At 38.6% G+C, this 20,953-nt stretch overlaps 1 protein-coding gene across 3 annotated transcripts in view; it reads right to left on the bottom strand.

Moving 5' to 3' along the window:
- FAM135B (family with sequence similarity 135 member B) overlaps nucleotides 1-20,953 on the bottom strand; it is a 200,128-nt gene that overhangs the window by 72,434 nt on the left and 106,741 nt on the right. For all 3 annotated transcript variants that reach the window (XM_032695734.1, XM_032695726.1, XM_032695743.1), the window contains one exon: nucleotides 5,299-5,438. In XM_032695734.1, coding sequence (XP_032551625.1) covers nucleotides 5,299-5,438 — 140 coding nt within the window. The remainder of the gene's footprint in view (nucleotides 1-5,298; nucleotides 5,439-20,953) is intronic.

The following is a 20,953-nucleotide window of genomic DNA, read 5'->3' as shown; positions in this document are numbered from 1 at the left end:
TAGATACATGTTGGAGAAGGACAACTGATTTCTGTTTGTTCCTGTCTCTTCCTACTAACAACAGACAGAGCCTAGAGAAATATCTTGGTCTAGATACACTTGCATGTTAGATAGCTTAAATTAGGCAAGATTAATTGTACTCTTCAAAGCTGATCATCACCTTCTTAATAACAGATCACACCAAAAATACACTGAAGGCATCATCAGAGGCATCTAGCCTGCCCTGACAGGAAGGATCCATAAAATACATAACATGAACTATGTTTAGCTGGGCTTTCCAAAGGTGAAACTGCATCTACAATGTGCCATTACCTGAATTGAGAGTCAGGGATTGATTGTGCTTTGACAAAATTATCAAAGATGTAAAACATAATCCCTTCTGCAGTAATGTGGTATTTCTTCCAGTATGGCCACAGGCATGGAGATGTGAGGAGACAGTTCCCACTTCTATTTACTGAAAATCTGCTTTCTCTTTTGTAATTGTCTCAAAACACCTGGAAATGTGCCTTTCATAAGAAAAAAAAAACAACCAAAAATAAAAAAAAAGTACTTTTTTCCTTTTTAATGACTTGTTGTCACTAAAAATCACAGTTGCTGGCAGTTGCCAAGAAAATAATCATTACTGAAGCTACAGTCTGAATTTAAACTAGGAATTCAGTGTAGTGCTTCAGACAAAGTAAACCTCCTCCTCCAACAAAGGGGATGAAATTTTGGGTCTGTGCCTAATACTGCTGAACACCTGCAACTGTCGCTGAGATCTAAGACTGTGTTCAAAATAAGTTCAATAGCTGGTGACACTCACTCAAAACACCTTGAGGCAACGAGCAGATGTCTGAGAGACTGAGAGATACTCATCACTGCATGGGGTCATGCAGTGAGCTGCATACATAGGGTATTTTTAATCCCAAAACTGTATTGGAATCAGACTGCTCAGAATACTGTAAAACCCCATAAAAAATCAATCACAGTTTTCACTACAGAAATGTTTTCCTTTTTATACTGCGGATGTAAATATTAAATGAAAATTGGACAGTTGCTCAAAAACTGATCTCTTTACAAGAAAATATCATTAAAAGACTTATGCACAGGTTGAGATACAACAGAATTAGAGTAATCATGTGACACGTTACTATACAGCTTTGATATTTGCTGGACTTTCTGCTGGTTTCCTTTTTTTTCACTTATTAGAGACATTAAGTGCATAAGATCCTTTACACAGGAAAACAACAAAATGGCCTTTCCATAGCTAGTACAGAAGGGGAACTGAAATTTCTATCATTCCTTGGTCTCCTGTATGAAATAATGTTGCCCTTAAATGAAATATTCATTTCTTCTTTTAGCACTAATGGGACTATTATGGTTTTGTCCGTAGTTATCCTTTACAGACTGTACAATTTTCCAAAAGTTTGATAGACTATCTATTTTGGTTTTTCTCCTGAAAAAAAGTTTTGAATTTTCACACCAAACTCCTTAAGAAATTAGCTTGAAAACCTTATCTGGAATATAATTAGCGTTTGACTGGTTAGGCTAAGCAATGTCCTCCCAGATACTCTGTGAAGGGTCTTCCAGTGTTTTTTTGTACAGTTTCTTGACCTTTTAGTTGTGTTAATGATGAAAATCACAACTTTTGAAAGAGAAAATAAAGATTGATCCCTGGAAGTGTTCAAGGCCAGGTTGAATGGGGCTCTGAGCAACCTGGTCTAGTGGAAGGTGTCCCTGCTCGTGGCAGGGTGTTGGAACTGGATGGTCTTTCAAATCCTTTCCAACACAAACCATTCTGTGCTTCTATGATCTGTGTTTGTAGGAGTACATTCATACTAAACAACGAATATTTTTCTGTTCTGTAATATTCCATAAACCCAAATTTCCACCTCATAGCTTGTGCAAAAACACTCTATATTCATCTGAGCACACATAATTTTCCAGAAGGTGCTGCCAAAAGTTCAGACTGTTTGCTGACCTCTGCCTCTCTTACCAAAGGACTGTACTTACAGAGAAATGTGTTTTAGTAACCACTGTTCAGAATCTGCAAAATAGAAAGTATTTTCATGTGAAAAGTAAAATTATTTTATATAATAAAAAGTGTATACAAAGCAAAGTAATCCAATTTCTGTTGAACTGGCCTGGAATCAAGTGTATCATTTCAGTTTTGCTTTCTAATTTTTCAGGTTTACATTTGCATCTTGGGCTTAGCTTTTAAGCTCTGTGATGATACTTATTATTGAAGCTTCCTGCATTCTTGTGATGTGCCTCCCTGATATTTAAACATTTAGCCAGAGTGTCAGACTGAATGATCCAGATGTCCCAGTTCACTTAAATTTCTCTGGAAAGTACAAATCTAATACACTGTGATATCCTGGATTGCCTCACTCTGTCCTCCCCCTGCTACTAAATTGTCCCTGAACAGGGCCAGCAAGCGAGGAGCCTGACAAGGTACCTGTTTCATTGCTGATGAAAGCAGCAAAGCTTCTTCTCTAACAAGAATGAAAGCAAGAGCTTATGAAAATAAATTAGACTTCTTTGCAACAATAAAGGCTGTCTCAGCAATACTGTTTCCTGTGAATTCAAAAAACTGCTGTATGCTGGGATAATATAGAAAAAGACATCTAAAAAACCAGAGAGTTTTAAGGCACCATTTATAAGGTGAAAGGCGTGGTCAGTGCCACTTCTTGGCAGATAATTGAGGTTTCTTCCATTCAGAAGAAAAAAAAAAAAGATGTATTTACATATTTAAGCTTATCTAGGGTTATGCTAGAGGAGGGGGGGAAGAATTAAAAAAAAAAAACAGTAGCAAATAATCTAATCTGGACATCCACGTTGGGTTTTGTCATTTAGGGGTGTTTTGTCGGAGCCTATCGCAGCAAACTATCTCATCAGCAAAACTACCCAAGCATCAAGAGAAGAAAGCACATTGCTCCCTTATTATGAACATATGAACTCAATATTTCCATTACCCAGACTAACTCTTTTGTCTAATTGCCATAACTTCCATTCACACTAAAAACATTGAACAGAACTTTCACCTTCAACCAAGAAAACTCACCATAGCACACAACTGGCACAAAAAAGGATTCACATCTGTTGTGTTTTAAATAAATTAAGAATTATGAACAGAGATAATATTTAAAACACTTTAAAAATCTCTGGGTGTCTTGCCAACACCAGATTGCAAGGATTTCAGCCAACACAGGAGATTACGTGACAAAGGTGTAAAGCTGTCTCTAAATAGTTGTGGATATATTTGTCTTCTGAGGATGGTGCTCAGAAGAAGCATGGTACACTTCTTTTTCTCCCACATTTATATCAGATTTGTAGAGTTGTGCAGGACAAGACATCAAAGCTGAAAAAAGAGGCCTGGGAGCATTAAACAGAGGTAAATTGTGCTAACCTACTCAATACACAAAAATTTTTACAGACCTCTATGTTTTGTATTTGATCCTTTAGAGTGTCTTCAGCAACTCATCTGGGACAACAGACCTGTTTATCCTCTTATTCTTCATCAGTGAAAACCCAAAGCAACTTCATAATACAGAAAAATGGAGTTTGTGCAAAACCATTCTGTAAGTACAGAATTGGGCCTCTTGCCAAGAGGTCTCCTATGGAAAGTCAAGTGTCTGAATGGAGCACATCAAGAGTCAGAATGAGTTTTAGCTGTGAGGAGTCTTGCGGACTTTTATTTCTTTTGCATTTTGTGAGGTGCACAACTTTCCTGAATAATAATGCAAAAATCATCAGAAATCATTCGTGCTCAACACAATGGAAAGTGCTATAATTTGAAGGCAGAGATGTTTAATCAGAGATGTTCCACACACGCAGGATAAAATTAATGTTTGACTAAGCATGTTGGGACATTTTCCTAACAAATATTGATAAACTTGCATTTAGTAATTTTTCATACAAGCACAAAACAATAATTCTAGGGAGGAAGAAATTGAAGACACTATCTAAAAAAAAAAAAATCAAACCAAAACTGCAAAAAGAAAGTGGGAGAGAAAAGGAAGCATGTTAAGCTTAAATTAGGTTCTCAAGCTGTTTTAATTTTGATCTGTATATAACACAAATGGGTTGAAATAGGACAAAAGAGAAATATTAAATCTCTTCATGATCAAATAGAAAGTTATACAAGGAAAGACAGGTAAGTGTCTCTGGCCCCAAGCCCAATACACAGCACATAATTCACACTGGCTGTATAACTTATAGCACCTATTTTTGATGATATGCTGACTTTGCAAAGATACTGATGTGTCTCTCATCATCATCACTTAGGGCACTTATAAATGTCATGCACTTTCTGCCAGTCCTTGGGCTGGCAAAGCACAGCTATGACACTTTAGGGTAGACTCGAGTGCCATTCTACTATGACACTTTCTCCCCTTGCTATTTAAGACTCCAGTTAAACAGTATTCTCCATTAACAATGATTACTCCTCTCTTGTAGCTCCTGGCAAGGAGCCACTGGAAGACATTTTCATATCAGTAAGCCATAGGTGCTCTGCAAGTTGGGTGGTTCAGATGCTGTACATCCCTTGTGTGGGTGCCCCTGCTGGCTGAAGGAGTAAATGGAAAATGGGGCGAAAGATCTCAGTATGGATCTATTCTAGCTGAGGTGCAACAGAAAGCAAAGAGGTTGTACATGGATTATAAGGAAGGGTAAGCTCGGCAGCACTTCCACACACTCCTGCAATCAGGAGCACTAAGGAGAAAGGTCAGGAGATTTCTGAGTGGTTGAAATGGACTGGGCAGCTGTAGCAAAAACCAGTGACAAGAGAGAGGAGGAGAAGATAGTGATAATGGAAGAAGAAGCTGGTCCTGGCAAGATGCAGAAAATTCCCAGGTTTCTCAGGTGGGGTTGATCTACACAGCTATGTAAAGTGAGTGATCTAGTGCAAAAATTAACAAATTATGGTTGAGACATTTGAGTTTCTGATATACTAATTTACCAGAGTATGTCAACATCTTATTGCACTGAAAAGCCAAAGTGTAGCCTACTCTTTATAACAGGCTCGATGCAGGGGGTTTATAGTGTCAACATTTACAAAAAAACAAATCACAACAGACACCCTCATCAAGACAGGTACTGATGGGTGCAGGACAGTCAATCTCCTCCTAGGGCAGCTGATGGTATACCAGGCAGATAAATTGTGCCTTTACCTCCCCCAGCTACACTGCTGAGACCTCTGACAGCACATGGACCTCATGACAACTTCTTAAATGGAGTTACCTTTGCAATGCAGACCTAAAGTTAGATCAGAGGAATCCCAGCCAGTCTGGTTTTCACATGCATCCCAAAACAACTCACCCTTTCGCCATCCAGAAGCAGGTGCACTCTGAAGTTCATTGATTCATTAAGAATGATCTCTTCATTTCTGTACAAAATCTGAAATATTCTGCTGTAAACGTTGTTTTCATGAACACAGGCTGAGCAAAGGCTGGAATCACCTGCACAAAACACAGACAGATTCCTGGTGTGATTTCTGCAGGGAGATTACTTTTTCTCCTGTGATTTCACTTGAGGATAATCTACGTAGTACTTGTAATTAAACATAGCATTCTCAATAATTAATGATAGCAGAGCAGACTGTTATTGTGAGTTCCAGGTTCCTAAACATGATATTTAAAGAAAACTAATGTTAAACTCTAGGCAGGTTGAATTTCAAAATGAGAATAGCTGATCCTGTGACAGCACTTACCCTATTAACATTATTTCTAATAAAAGTTAAAGCTTTAAATGTATCCTAGAGAGGTCTGCTACCCAGCACCATGAGGACTGTGGGAGTTCACCTGGGAAATTTCATCTTTTATCTGCAATGGGTATCTTTCAGAAGAGGGAGTGTTCTTAAGAGGGTATTTTTGTGTCATCTCTGGTGCTCCCAGAAGTTACTACCTGGGAGCAGACCTCGAATGTAGGGATTAGAAGTGCAGAGGGATCTTAATGTAAAATACAGAAACATAAAAAAGTAACCATTTTTCTAAGATACCTGTGTAATCCTTCAAGCCCTTGACACGTGAGAAATGCCAATTTGGTCCATAAAACTGGGATAAATCTGAACAACTCAAGAACCAAAACCCTAAGCTTCTCCACATCAAATTCAGCAACAGCTTCATTTGTGTGATGTATCACATCATCACCAATGAACATCACAAAAACTCAGGTGGGATTTATCCTCTCCAACTCTTAGGTGCCTCCAGTGTATGTATTTTGTTTCGGTTACAATCGAGCTTATGGAATTTAGGACATCATTAAAAAAAATGTACTTGCTTTATAGCGAGGTAAATTTTTGCTCCAAGTCCACCGTTTGTTGAGTAATCCCTCTTTCACTGAGAGGAAAACAGTGTGACTTGCTTAATTGTACAAACCCACATTGGAGGCAACAACATGTTCTACAGTGAACACCTTCCAGAGGAGCCTGTAATGACTGTGTGAGTTTTTAATGAACAACTGGGCACCAGAGTTAGGTACTTTCAAGTTGTGCCTTGGTTGTTAATCAGAACCCCCTGCTAATTCTACTTTCATAGCCCCAGAGCAAAAACTTGTAGCAAAACTTACTCAGGGCTGGTTTTATCCCTTTCCAGCATTCAGTCCTGTAGGAATCTGAGCTACTGAAATATAGTCCTTCAGCAAATGGTATTTTGGAACTCTCCCAACAAGGTGTGCTTAAAACAGGTGTACCAGAACCAGTCATTCAGAAAGAGAGACATAAAGAAAGCCAGAAGGCACATGCTTTTTAGAAAGCATAGTTTTTCAGAAGGTACTTGTAAGAATGTGGAGTTCTGTAGAATTGTTTTGAGACCACGAGCTGTGGTAAGACAAAAAGTCCAGGTCAGAAAGTCTTAGGTTTGTCAAGAGTTTGTCAAGAGTTTCAAATCAGGACAGGTCTATTCTGCTATGCCAAAGCTGCTTAGCTAAAGCTACTGAAGTTTTGCTTTTCAGTGCAACAATTGTACATAATTTGCAATCAGAGATCAGTGAGTCAAGACTGAGGAGAAGAAAAGATTTCCTGAGGTAAAGGTTGGTTAGGGGGAATAAAAATAAAAGAACAGAATGGACTTTAAAGCAAAACAAATAAACAACAACAACAACAACAAATGTACTAAAGGTCCTGGTAGACAAGTGAATGGAGGTTTATCATTATAATGGTTAGTTTTGTGGTGCCAGTCTACTGGAACTGGAATAGCCTGGACAAAGAAATATCTTTTAAAAAAAAAAATCAATCATATGGGGCAGAGTTGATTAAAAGCCAATAAGACCAATAAGACCAATAAACTTGAGTTAATTAATTAGCAGAACCATAGTGCTGTCATCCAGACTACACTCAAATAATTTTCCTATTACTGACTTTCACTAAGCACACCCAGGAACAACCCAAGTGTTTCATCCAATTATTGTCTTCCCATCATCCATCCTGCACAATAGTCATGCATAAAACCAGGCAGCCTAGAAAAATACATATTTATTTTCGTGTGCTACACCAGTTAGACTAAAATGTTTCAGCTTGATTAACTCTTCAAAAGCATACAGTCATATTTATTTTAATTAAACCTCATGATATTAGAGACACTGCAAAAATCATATTAGAGGTATAATGCATTCTTGTTCCTAGCTGGCAGACAAAGGAAACTTTATGTTATTTGATTTGGATATTGAAATATTGGTACTCTTCTAGAATAGAAAGTTTAATCTCATTTTCTTTTCAAACACACTCCTGCACAGACCACTCCTCATGTGTAATTACTTTAGGAGCTGGATTTGCAAGGTGGCATAAGGAGTCATTTCTGTTGTTGGAAAGGTCACAGTCAAAGACATGCTGCAATGTTTGGGATTGTCTCAAATCAGAGTGAATATGATATTACAGGGCCAAAAATCTCTCAGTTTTAAGAAGAGACCTACCTTTGCAGAGATCTGCAAATCTACAGCAACGAGTGACTGATCCTCCCCTAAATGCAATCTACTCCTGCCTGATTAAATGGCCACAACCAGCTTCTTCCTTTCCTAGATTATGGCATAAAGCTGTAGTAGGGATTTCCTCAGAGGATATCTTGGCAGCAGGAACACGACTAGTAATGCTGACAGCAATGCAGGCATCCTGCCTCTCCAGGCAAAGGGGAACAACAACATCCTCACAGCCCTTCGGGTTGCAGCACAACTGGTGTATTCTGTGTTTTAAGGAACAGACAGGGACCAGGCTGTATTGCTCTACCTGTGCTTCTTGCACTAAATACAAGAGGTACCTGCACCAAACATACTCTTTTTTACTCTAATTCATAAAAACATCATCATCCTGGTAACTTTTCCAAACTGTCCCTAGTTCCCAGGATACCTTCTGAAACTCATGTGTCTCTAAACCCCAGACTTGTCTGCTAACAGACAGCGGCAATAAACGTGGAATTTGTCACAGCTGTCACTGTTCAGAGAGGGCTGCTGGCAGAAGGCACAGCAGACATCCCCCCGGGTTCAGGAGACGTGGCAGATGTATCCCAGTGCTCACACAAACACCTCTGTCCTTTGGCACAAAGCACAGGATGGTGTGAGAGAGAAGCTTGGAACCACATCCTGTTCTGGCATAACCTGGGCTATGCAAACAACTCTGAGCAATGCCTGAGCTGCTCAGCAAGCACAGACAGTCCAAGGAACACAGACTGTCCAGTGTGTAGGAACTGCTGGGAGCTCTCACTTTCTGGTGACAGCTATGACTCTACTGACCTGCATTTAGCTCTTTATTCCACAGTTTCAAAAGCTTGAGCTTTGCTGAACCCAAAAAGGAAAGTCTAATTTTGTGGTAATGAATTTTTGATCAGTAAATTTCCTTGTTAGGAGATTTATCTGCGACATGTGTAGTATTCCTTAAGCCAGAAGGCATCCTGCTTTCCTGTCTCCCCTTCCTAAGTGTCTATTCCATTTACTGTATATTGTCTTTGTGTTGAACAGGTCTTCAATTTATCTAGAAAGTGAAAGAGCTCTCAGACCCATAAGAACTATAGTAAGCATGCAGAGAGTTGTATTCCACACACATTCAATTAAGAGAATGAGAAAAGCATGTTTATGCATCTCTCTCTTACTGTTCTTTCCATGCCATCCCACCACCACTCCTAGAAATTCCTTTACAGACTATTGAGCAATAGCAGTTTTAAAAAGGAAGGGAAAAAGGCTCTTTGCAGTTGTGGACGCTTTCCTACATAGGCTGCCTGTAAACTCAGTAAACATATTCTGCTTTTCCACTGTTTTCATATACAATTTTCTAGGCTTCCTCAGATACGCTCTATTCTACCTAATCTTCCCATCTGGAAGTTTCTATAGATGGAGGTTTCTAAATATTATTGCAGTACATCATACAGAAATTACTCATCCCTTTAAAGATTCAGAGAGAGGCTATTAGATCCTGGAGGCCCCTGAAAACCTATCCTCAGATAATCTTACAATAAAGGAACTGATGGATAGGTGATGTGTAAGCAAATATGTTACTTATTTCCAACCAATCTAGTGAGAATAAAGAGAATATTGTTCTGATGACCACTGTCAGGAGGAAGGCACTGAGGTGGATGGGGGTGGTGGATGTCTGTGGTAGGTGTGCAAAAGCCCCTAAAGAATGAAATTAGAATAGAATAGAATAGAATAGAAAATAGAATAAAGAATAGAATGAAATAGGATAGGATAGGATAGGATAGGATAGGATAGGATAGGATAGGATAGGATAGGATAGGATAGGATAGGATAGGAAAGTTTTGCACAATGCCTCAGAGCATGTGAGAATTGCAATAGGAGAGTAGAAAAAACAAAGCAATTGATGAGAAAATGCATTTTAACATCTTTAAGGAAAAGCACTAGAACTGGAAGGACAACCCCAGGAACCTTAGCCTCATAGAGAGACATGTGACATCTGGTCAAACCCACTTAACTATAGCTTTAATGTTGGCAGTAGGTATAATTTGATAAAGTTGATAATGAAATCAACTTTAATTGACTATTCTGGTATTTCTGTTTTGAAGGAGTGTGATATGCTGGAACAACTTGCCTTTCTACTTGAAGGCCCCACTGCTACATAAACTGAAAGTGTTGCCTTGCCAGACAGGCAGCATCCCTCAACTATGACAGGGGCACAAGTTTTCCAGATTTTCAAAGGTTCTCATTTGTGTTACTTCCCCCAACAGAGCTCTCACACCACTTCCATTCATGTGAGGAGAGGAAGACATTCCTAGGGAAAAGTAGTGGAAGATGTTGATAATATTCTGCAGGTCAGAAGTGTTCTCCTGAACTTTCTAAAATCCTAATATACACAACAAGCAGATTAGCACACCTACTCCCAAACTCCAGTGGTCAATTATCCCAATTGTCCTCTCCAGATAATGCAATGTCTTCATTTATCAACTCTGAGCTTTTATAGCATCCTTCCTCTGCTTTCATCATGGTTAACTTTCCTTTAACAGTCCTTTATTTGAACCCTCCTTCACCCACTTTTTTTTTACCTTCTATAAAAATGGTTTAAGAAGTTTCATGATTCTTCTATGTCAATAACTTTTCCACAGAGCAAACAAACAATGAACTCACCTTGGCAGAATCAACAGACAACGGCACACGCACATCTCAACCTCTGATTTCTGCCAAGGACAGACTCTGAAATGGCAAAGTCTTGGTATAGCTTGATGATGAATGATTTCCCCAGAGCCACCTAAGTCACATGAACCCTTGCTGTTTGCAAAGCAATAGGATTGGCTGACTCTTATGGCCTCTGCATTCTCTTTGGCATGTAAGTGATTAGAATGCTCTCATCTCACCAGATAGATTCTTTCCATAATTAAATTTTTGATTGTGCTTCCTCATGCTGTCTCTAACTGCCAAAGAAAACTGGAATAAATGTTAACCAACAACCTTTCTGAGCATCCTGGTCTGCAAACCCAGATTTGCCCAACAGTATTAACCTTTGAAAAATGCTGAAGGCTTGTTCATATTTATTTTTTCAGGGCTTTAAAACATGTAATTGCACAGATTATAACTCAGATGTCTTGCATGAGGTAATGTTCCTGTGACAGGAGGGTACGTCAAAACCATGAGTGAAAGGCAGCATGTTTTGGAGAGTTTCTGAAGAAAAGTAAAAAGTTAGAAAGGAAGAGGGTTAGAAAAGGAAAGTTAGAAATTCTTCATTACATCACTTTGCATTACTTTTCCAGTACCAACAGGTACTGGAATCATGAACAAAGCCTTGGAATTAGGTCCTTGGTTTATTTTAAAATTTACTATCTTGTTAAGAATAACTTTCAGTAATGGTAGATTTCTCTACATAACAAGGACCATGAGATCTCAATGAAATGTGAAAAACTGTGTTCTCCAGAGGAAACACATTAAAACCTCTTGTACAGCAAATTTTCCTCCTATATAACTTTTATTTTAGACTTGTAGTATTTGGCTACACAATGCTGAGAATTGCAGGGGAAAACCACATACTTATACCCCTCAGTTGCCTTCACTTTTAGTATGCTTCAGCTTCTGCGTTTGGCAAAGAAAGAGCAGAGACAGGATTGACCCTATTCCACAGCCCATAGAAGTAAGATCATTTACTACTTTTTCAATGTAAGGAAGGAGGAAATGTGACAACTCATCACAGTACTTACAGTGCTGCCAGAGACATTACACTGCTTCCTATCCCAAATGCAAGGCAAAGAATAAAGAAAGTAATATATTTTTTTTTATTATTATTCTAAATATAAAATTACACCTCCAGGCCTTTGAGAAGGATGACTTCAGGTTTATATCTGCCTTCTCTAGAATTATCTGTCTATAGTTTCTTAAGCACTGTGTGAGAGGACTAAAATGAACAGATAGTGCTTACACAGTCAGGAAAAAATCCATATGGAAAACAGATCTAACTTCAGATCTAGCCTCTTTAATGCCTTTGTCTCTAAAGCACTGGAAATTAGATAATTACTCAAATGCTGGCAACTTCTTGAATCTCCTTTGCTGTCAGGGAAAAGCAGTATTATTATCCTGCTATTCAGATAAATGGAAAAGCAGGATACTTCTAAGTTTTGCTTTAATGAAAGAGATGGTCTTCAATAAGGTAGGGAAATCAAGATACTGCAGCTGTACTACAGCTTTACTGTAAATATTTCTTTATAAATAACAGTGCACACTTAAACATCTGTATTCAGCCTAACTCATGGCCACAAGAAGCATATCATAATCTCTATATTTATGTTGCCATACAAGAAAATCTCAGAGACATGTGACACCTTTAAAGGCAGATGGGTTCGTTCTCCCAGGTCACTCGTGCCCAGACGGATGGAGGGCACTGCAAGGCACTCACTTGGGAACAAGCTGGGAACGTTTTGAAACTTTCCTACCCACAAGCCTTATGCTACCACCCACACGGACATGTTGTGTCAGCAGTTCATGTGATCTTTCTTAATATGTCTCTAACTGTTGGTAAATCACAGCAGGAGGCAGTTTAAACTGAGCTGGATGTCCCTGCCCTAACGAGAGCTGGAAGCAATCACACCATCTATGGAACAGAGGTGAACAGGGAGGGTGACAATAACTGGGTGGAAATAGTATTGTAAAGTCATCACAGAATCATAGAATGGTTTGTGTTGGAAGAGACCTTAAAAATCCTCTAGTTCTAACCCCCTGCCAAGCCTCATCCAAACTGGCCTTGAACACTTTCAGAGATGGGGAATCCACACTTTCTCTTGGCTACCTGTACCAGTGCCTCATCACCCTCTGAATAAAGTATTTCTTCCTAACACCTAATCTAAAGCTCTCCTCCTTTAGATTACAACTTTTCCATATTTTCTATCCCTATCTGACTGTGTACAAGGTCACTCTTCCTCTTTTTTAAATATTCGAAGGCTGTTATGAGTTCTCTCCAAAGCATCTGAAATCTCAGCCTGGACTAGCTGTAGCACACCTACCTGTAATCTGAGTGATCTCTGCAGCACCCATCGTCCTGAGTGGTACATAACTCAAACCTATCTAGTGGATTATTATCTCCCTCATCCATCCTGACACATGCTTACCTGTTCCTTGGTCTTTAGCATCTGAAATTCCTGCTAGTCTCACAAAGAGAGCTGTTTCTTGTTCACAATCCCCACAAAATATGCACATATTTTCTAATTCTAAGTTTCCTTGACATCTCAATTTTTCTGCCGTTGTCAAAATTCTTAAACACTTTCAGGCCATACTAATTTTGGTATTTTTTAGAGAAATTAAAGCATGGAAGCATTCCTCGTATGAATAGGATGCCATCTTGCTAGAACCTGAGCAAGCACTGTGCTGCAAAATATAAGCAAAGAAGATCAGAAAACCTTGTGCTGTCCTGTTTATCTAACTTGCTTTTTTTTTTTTCTTTACCATCTGTTGGAGCCATATGCTTTCTTAAATAAGAGCTAATTATAGGTCTCCAACAAAACTAATCAAACAGTGGTAACTTTTGTGAACTTCAGCTGGAAATTTCATTTCTTCTTTATAAAAATTCCTCCAAATCAGGTACTAAGAGGATTGCCTTTCTTTAGTTTTCTGGACTTGGGTACATGGCAGTTACAGCTACACGTTAACTCATGTTTTTGTTAACACATGGAAGAAATTCATAATAAACTGGAGAAATAGTAAGAGACAAAGTACAGCGACCACCAAGCACATTAGGAGGGGTGACTCTGGGACAAGAAGTGTCTGTGTCTGATAAATACCCACTGACATGTACTGTAGCAGTGCTCTTGATATTTTGACTTTTCCTTCACTGCCCCTGTGTTGCTGTACTGAGCAAAAGAGAGGAAAGAAACAACCCCATCACAAAATAATCCAGCTTTTAGCACTGAAGAACTGGAGCAAAGAAGGATCCAACACTAAAATGAAATTTTGGAAGAGAGATTCCAGCCTATTTAGAGAACAATATATCTCCAATGAGTTCAAAAAAGACAAGATATCTCTTTCATGTCCAGTGGGTATTTGTATAAATGTCTATTTGTATAAATGACAATTTGCACTATTCAGGCAAATGTTTTATAGCTGCCTCCAGTGTCAATGTCATTCTCCATTGCTGTGTAATGTGAAAAGAATGAAGGATAAAAATTAATCCAGTCCTAAATATGGCAAATGAAGAGTGGAAGTGCCTTTTTAAAAACCTCAAACACTAAATAGCTCTTTCAGCATCACAAGACTGGTAATTTTAGACTGTTGTGCTGACCTTCCAGGAAGTTTAGAACCATTCTAGTAAAAATTAAGATTAAAATAAATAAATAAACAAACAAATTAATTAATTAATAAATGGGGAAATAAAATAATATGTTTTAAATTAATTCCTTTCACCCATCAGGCAGGTAGCTATTTCCCATTATAACCACGAACACTTCTTTGTGTAAATGAGTGGTGCACACAGAGGAAAGAAATCACATCTAGGATTTCATTTCAACTTGTCTATTCCTCTGTTACCAATGGGAAGATTCTCTTCCACTTTTCTCACCCCTGTTCACATGACACTTTGGAGCTGGAGCACAACAAATGTTTAGAGGTCCAAATATGTAAGAGCTGAAATATATATAAAAATGTGACTATCTGTATTTTAAAGACACTTTAAGCATGGATGTTACGTTAGGACCCACTGATTATTCCCTCAGTGTCTCACAGCATATCTGGCATCATCTCATCAACACAACAGCTACTGAATCAGAAAGAGAAGTCCTGAGTTAAAATCCTAGACCTTAAATCAAACCGGAAATTAAAGTTTTCCCTGATGGGTCTGTAACATTTTCAAGTCCTCTATCAATGGTATAGATTAGGAACTAAATGTTCCTCTAATGTACTATTTCAATGCCTGCTGTGTTCAAGAGGTTGATGAATGGAGGTTGTACGTTACCAAACTTTTACCTTCAGCATTATGCCCAGTTGCACTTTACTCAGAGAGTAAAATACTGTGAATTAAATACGTAAAACATTTTGTGACAGTGTAATAAAAAATCTGACAATAAATCTAATTTGTCAGAAATAGGATGTAGTCTGTAAGATCCCATTCTAAAATAAAAAGTCTGAAGATCTAGGGTAAAGAACTTCAGATTTCCACTGAAAGAATCCCCCACTGCTGGTGGTTAGTGTTTCTGAAAAGCCAAGCAAGTTATCCAAGTATTTAAATACAGGTTTCTGAACCCCACTCTCCCCACTCTGGATCACAAAAGTAACTACACAGAAAAGGCTTCAAGGTCCTACAGATTTTTATCTCTTTGCTTACAATACCAGTAAGAAGGTATTTCATATCCTTTCTATGGTTAATCTCCAGAGAGATACAAGAAACCTGTTATCTCAGCTGTAGCTGCTGCAACTGAGCATCTTTCATTCTACAGGCTGCAGGTTCAATGTATATTGTGATGTTCAAGGTGGGTTTGTCACATTCACATCTTCAAAGTGATCCCTCAGCATTATGTTCTTCCTCCACATTCAGCTGGACCTGATCAGATTCCTTGCTCATTCATGAGAGACCTGATCCTAATGCCCAGGTGGTCTCTGATTCTGAGACTAGATTTGGTATGCATATACAATGGGAGAAAGACTAGAAACACATGCAGCTCCTTACTGGCCCATAAAAGGGTGGAAGAACTCTACAGGTTTCCACGGTAAGATAATGCACAATAAATTAGATGTTCCTCATCTGACTCAAATTCTTTCCATAAATTACTATACAATCTTTGTTCTGGAGGCATTTCACATGTACAGCTCTGTTTTCTCAAGGCAAAGAAATACAAACCAGCCTCCAGAAAGGCAGTCAGTGTGATGGAGGACTGGTAGAATCAGGCCACAGTTATGTCAAGGCCTCTTGTTTTCGGCACAAATGTCATTGCGACTCCTGAAGCAGATAGGTGCCACGTAGATACTCAAGCAAAACTGTACAAACACAATTTTATCTGCTTATTAAAGAAGCTAAAGGAATAAAAAAATATCCTAAATATTAACACACATGCCCACAGAAACAAATTGCAGTTCCTTTTGCTGAGAAAGGGTTTCTGTTAATAATAAAACCAATATCATTATGAAGATCATGATCATGGCTAGGCTTCGCAAATGAAGATTTGGGGAAGCTTCCAAATAATTAAACTATATTGCTAATCTGCCACAGGAACTGTTTCCATAAGCCATAAGCTTAATTGAAACCCAGAATGTTTTTTCTGTATGTTTTGTATCCTTTGAATATTCCTTTGAGCAGATATTTTTAAACTTCCCATCCAGCTGAGACATGAGATTTTTCCTTTCCTAGGTCAGCCAACTCTTGCCTGATTAGTGATTTAATTGCTGAACTGTCTATACAGCTCAACACAAAAATACAATAGAGGTTTTTTTCTTATTTATTTACTTCTCCAATTAAATTCCATCAACCTCTGCCACTGCATCAGTAATTATTTATTTTTTTTTTTACTTTTTAGTTATGCACATTGTCTCAGTTGAAATCCTCTGGCTTCATTTGGATCACACATGCACGTAAATCAGCAAGAGACTGATCTTTCTTTGTCAAGGCATGTCAGGCACAAGCCATTTGGCTTTCTGTCTGGGTTTTCATTAGGCTGTATTAATGTTCTCTCTGCCTGCAATGTGCCAAGAGTATCATTAGCTGTTCTCTTTCTTTGGACTGTTTGTTGTGTAAGGCTATTCATCACCTTCAGTCTAAGCTAAGGGTCACTCAAGAAAAGGATCTGTTGTCACTTTCTTAACAACCTGTCTTTTTATTTGGCATAGACTTTGTATACATATCATGGTCCTGCAGTAAGATCTTAAATGGACTAAGCAATATAAAACCAAGGGTTTTTAATCTAATCCCACCCAGAGCAAAACTTCATATAAGACTTTGAAACTGAAATGGGCTAAACCCTATTGATCAAAAAAAATTCTTAAGAAACTCATTGCACTCAAAATTTTTAATGCCTTTACCTCTCCAAGTAAAATAAAGGTGTCAAAAAAAATCTTATTGCCACCACACTATAGAGAGTAAGCTTGCACAAAGTTATGTTTGACTGTCCAAGATAATTCTGAAAATCTGTGATAAAGCTTGGATGGAACACCCAGAACCACAGAATGGTTTGGGTTGGAAGGAACCTTAAAGATGATCTGATTCCAACCTTCCTGTCATGGGCAGGGACACCTTCCACTAGACAAGGTTGCTCAGAGCTCAATCCAATCTGGCCTTGAACACTTCCAGGGATGAGGCATCCACAGCTTCTATATGCAAAGAACTCACATATAGTGTGAAGAAAATCCTGTAGCTACTACCAAACAGACACACTCACTGCCACTGTATTAAACAACATATTGTATGGTTATGTGGCTCCACTAAGAGTATCCAGCACCAAGAGATCTGGATTCCTGTGCTATCACTATCCTTTTGAGAGACGTGAAGCAAATCATGAGGCAAATCTGTACCTCATTTTCCCACTTATTAATTTCTCTTTCACCTTGTCTCTCATTTAACCAGTCTGCCATTGGAGCACTGAATCTCACTACAATACTCACCACACTGCTCTCAGCTGTTATTCTAATTTGGCTGAGAAATGCTGCTGAGCCTGGGATGTGAGTCCCTAACGGCTTCCACAATGGATAAATTGTGAAGCTATTTCCTTAGATATTTTTTGCCTAGTGACATACTCATAAGTTTTTCTAAAGACTTAATAAAATATTGTCTTTTTTTTTTTTTGGTCCTCTGAACTTAATGATCAGCATTCCTAATAATTTTCTGAGTAACAATCCCAAGTGAGATTGGAGACAAATACACCTTCCTCATATAAGTTGACAATATTCAGGACACAATATTTGTAAGGTTTGAATTGAAGTTCATTTCCTGAAGGTATTATAACTTCTTACAAGGTTCACAGAAAATGACAGATCGACCTGTGTTGCAACTGTTTACAGCTCCCTTCCTAGCTTTTAAACTCTTTCCAAATGAATAATAAAATGAATATTATATATTCAAATGGCATAACTTCGGGGAAAAAATCATCCTTTCTGATGTTATATTTGAATTAAGAGAATTCAGGGGTAGGAATGTCTGAGAGAACAAATATTTGAGATGCCTGTTAGAAAATATTTACACAATCACAGGATCACAGAATTGTTAGGGTTGGAATGGACCTCTGGAGATCATCTAGTCCAACACTCCTGTCAAGGCACGGTCACTCAGAGCAGGTGACACAGGAACACGTCCAGGTGGGTTTGGAATGTCTCCAGAGAGGGATACTCCATGCTCTTCCTGAGCAGCCTGTTCCGTTGCTTTTCCACCCTCAATGTAAAGAAGTTCCTCCTCATATTGAGGTAGAACTTCCTGTCTTTTAGTTTATGACCATTGCTCCTTGTCTTGTCACTGGGCACCACTGAAGAGTCTGGCACCATCCTCTTGACACCTGCCTTTGAGATATTTATATGTATTGATGAGATTCCCCCCTCAGTCTTCTCTTCTCTAGAATTAAAAAGGCCTCACAGTCTCTCCTCATAAGAGAGATGCTCCAGTCCCTTAATCATCTTTGTGGCCTCTGCTGGACCCTCTCCAGTAGCTCTTTGTCTCCCCTCAACTGTGGAGACCAGATCTGAATGCAAGACTCCAGATGTGGCTTCACGAGGGCCAAGTAGAGGGGGAGGATCACCTTCCTCTATCTGCTTCCCACACTTTTCCCAATATCCTCCTGGCACCAAGGACACACTGCTGCTTCAATATTGCACTGGAGTAATCAGTAAAGTATCTATAAAGCAGGTTAAGCCTCAAACTAGTAGAAACAATGTCTCTTCTCTTTTCAATACTTTAACAATACTTTCAATTACTTTTACAAATGCTGGAAACCAAGATGTTGCTTTCCATTACCCAGGGAATAGTGATTTAGGTTAAGTTTCTTTTACAGATATTAAGAAGCAGAAAAAAATTACAGTGCATTTTGCATAAGGCTTTTTCACATGCCCATGTCCTTGCAAGGATGGCTGTCCTTCAAAACGAGAGCTATGGGAAATCATGTAAGAGCCCACGGATATGAATCACGAGGAAAAGACTAAGAGTTAGCTTGTTCTTATTCAAAATTAATAAAGGGAATTTAAAGACTTGATGGGAACTTTTCACACTGGTGAAAAAAATAATTAAAATATGGGGAAATTGGAAAGCATCCAAAATATACATTTTAGAAACTACAGCTGACATTCGATAGTTATCTATCACATTGCTCTTCCTATGTTAATACTCCTAATCTGTGCACTGAAGTCAGGTAGTTGCCCCCAGCACAGCCTACCACAGTCTATATTTTAAACAATAATTCTATCTGGAAAGCCAGAGTTGAGTAAGTAAACAGTAGTAGAGGTTTGTCAGGTTAATGAAAAACAGTAGATGCAATTTTTGCAGACAGTTCTTCAAGAATTTCCTTTACATTGACTCTCTCTCCATTTGTGAGCCAGACCTGTAGCAATGGTCAGAGCTGGAAGGTGACAGAGGGATCTATTCTGAAACCTTTTAATAAGATAAGCTTGAAATATGAGATGTTCCCAGTCACTAACCAGTGTTTTGGGAAGAGTTTGTGCTCCTCCTTTATTTATTAAAAAAAGTACAGCTGGGGGACAAAATAAAACCATGGCACCAAATGCTAATCCTGCTATAGTAACCTCAGCACTGAACTTGAAACTAGAAACTTCTGTGCCAGCTTTATCAGACACTTGGTCTGGGGTACTGAGTAAACTACATGTGACTGGATTAAAGTTCTGCATTCGTGTTCCTAAACCTGGATCATTAATACACACACTCAGTCCTGTTCTATACCCAAATCTGGGCAAGGTTTTCTTGTTCTCTGAAACATTATGCAGGCAACAGACATTTCTGGAGCAAAAGATGGTTGTTAGAAGCTTGGGAAATTTGGAAAAGTGGTCAGCTCAGTAAAATAGCACCAAAATTTTTTAAAAATAATTAGGCTCTTTGTTTCTTTGAAAAAGAAAAACATTCTTCCTCTGTTTTTGCTTACTTGCAGCTGAAGTTCGGCAAAAGATAAAGGCACGAAGGCTCTTTCCAGAACTGAATCCTGCAGAAACTGTGTCTAAATCAGCCAGAGTTAGGACTGAGCAGCTGACTGAATCCTAATTTCTACAACCAGATGAATAATTTAAAGCACACTAACATCAACACCTGGTAAATGTTTATTTAATCTTGTTTCCTTTTTCTTAATTTCTGCATTTCTCTGGATGAAACTACTCAAATTCAACCGGCTTTCCTTCATTTTTTTAATACAGACTTTGATATCTTTTTGAGAAAATGCTTTGTCAGGAAAGAAATGTAAGTGCACCATTTTCAACAAAATTTCATGCAAAGCTGGGTCAGCACCTCTGAAGAGAGCTTATGTTGGAACAGCAGCTCTTCCTTCAGTGCAGCTGTGCTTTTTCTGCTTGAGAACATTGTGGAATCATTTGCCATTGGGTCATTTCTGGGGACTCTCAAAAGATGTGCAAAAGAGATTGGTTTCAACTCGAGCCTGATGGTTGAAAAAAATCCAAAAGCTCCATACTGGAATGCTTTTGTTTCCTTCCTGCTACAATTAACTAAGATGTTTTGTAATGCTGAGCTCTTCCAAGCCAAGAATGACTTTTCCCTTCATGCAGTGGTTGTAAACTAAGGTCTACCTTGCACTCAGATGGTCTCAAAACTTGCAACAACAAGGAGCTCCTGATCATCCAGTAAAAAAAAAGAAGAGAGACTTTGATCAACTCATCCAGGCACAGCTGTTACTCATTCTTTAGGTTTTCACTAAACTCCACCTTTTGACCTCTAAAATCAAGGATACTGCTAAGGTCCCGTAGGCCTGTGCTGAACTATCTCAGCAGATGGAAGTGATATGAAAATCAGGTGCCTTCAATGTGAGGTTTGGATCAGTGGAGAATAAGCCCTTCAGTGGACTATAAAGTATGTGAGTCTTATGACTAATCTCCATGGAGGTATTGCTCCTTTTTGAATTCTTTTAGGAAAATAGAATGG

This window comes from Chiroxiphia lanceolata, chromosome 1 (assembly GCF_009829145.1).
Source record: "Chiroxiphia lanceolata isolate bChiLan1 chromosome 1, bChiLan1.pri, whole genome shotgun sequence".
NCBI classification, from domain to species: domain Eukaryota; kingdom Metazoa; phylum Chordata; class Aves; order Passeriformes; family Pipridae; genus Chiroxiphia; species Chiroxiphia lanceolata.
This window is presented reverse-complemented; position numbering and strand designations above follow the sequence as displayed.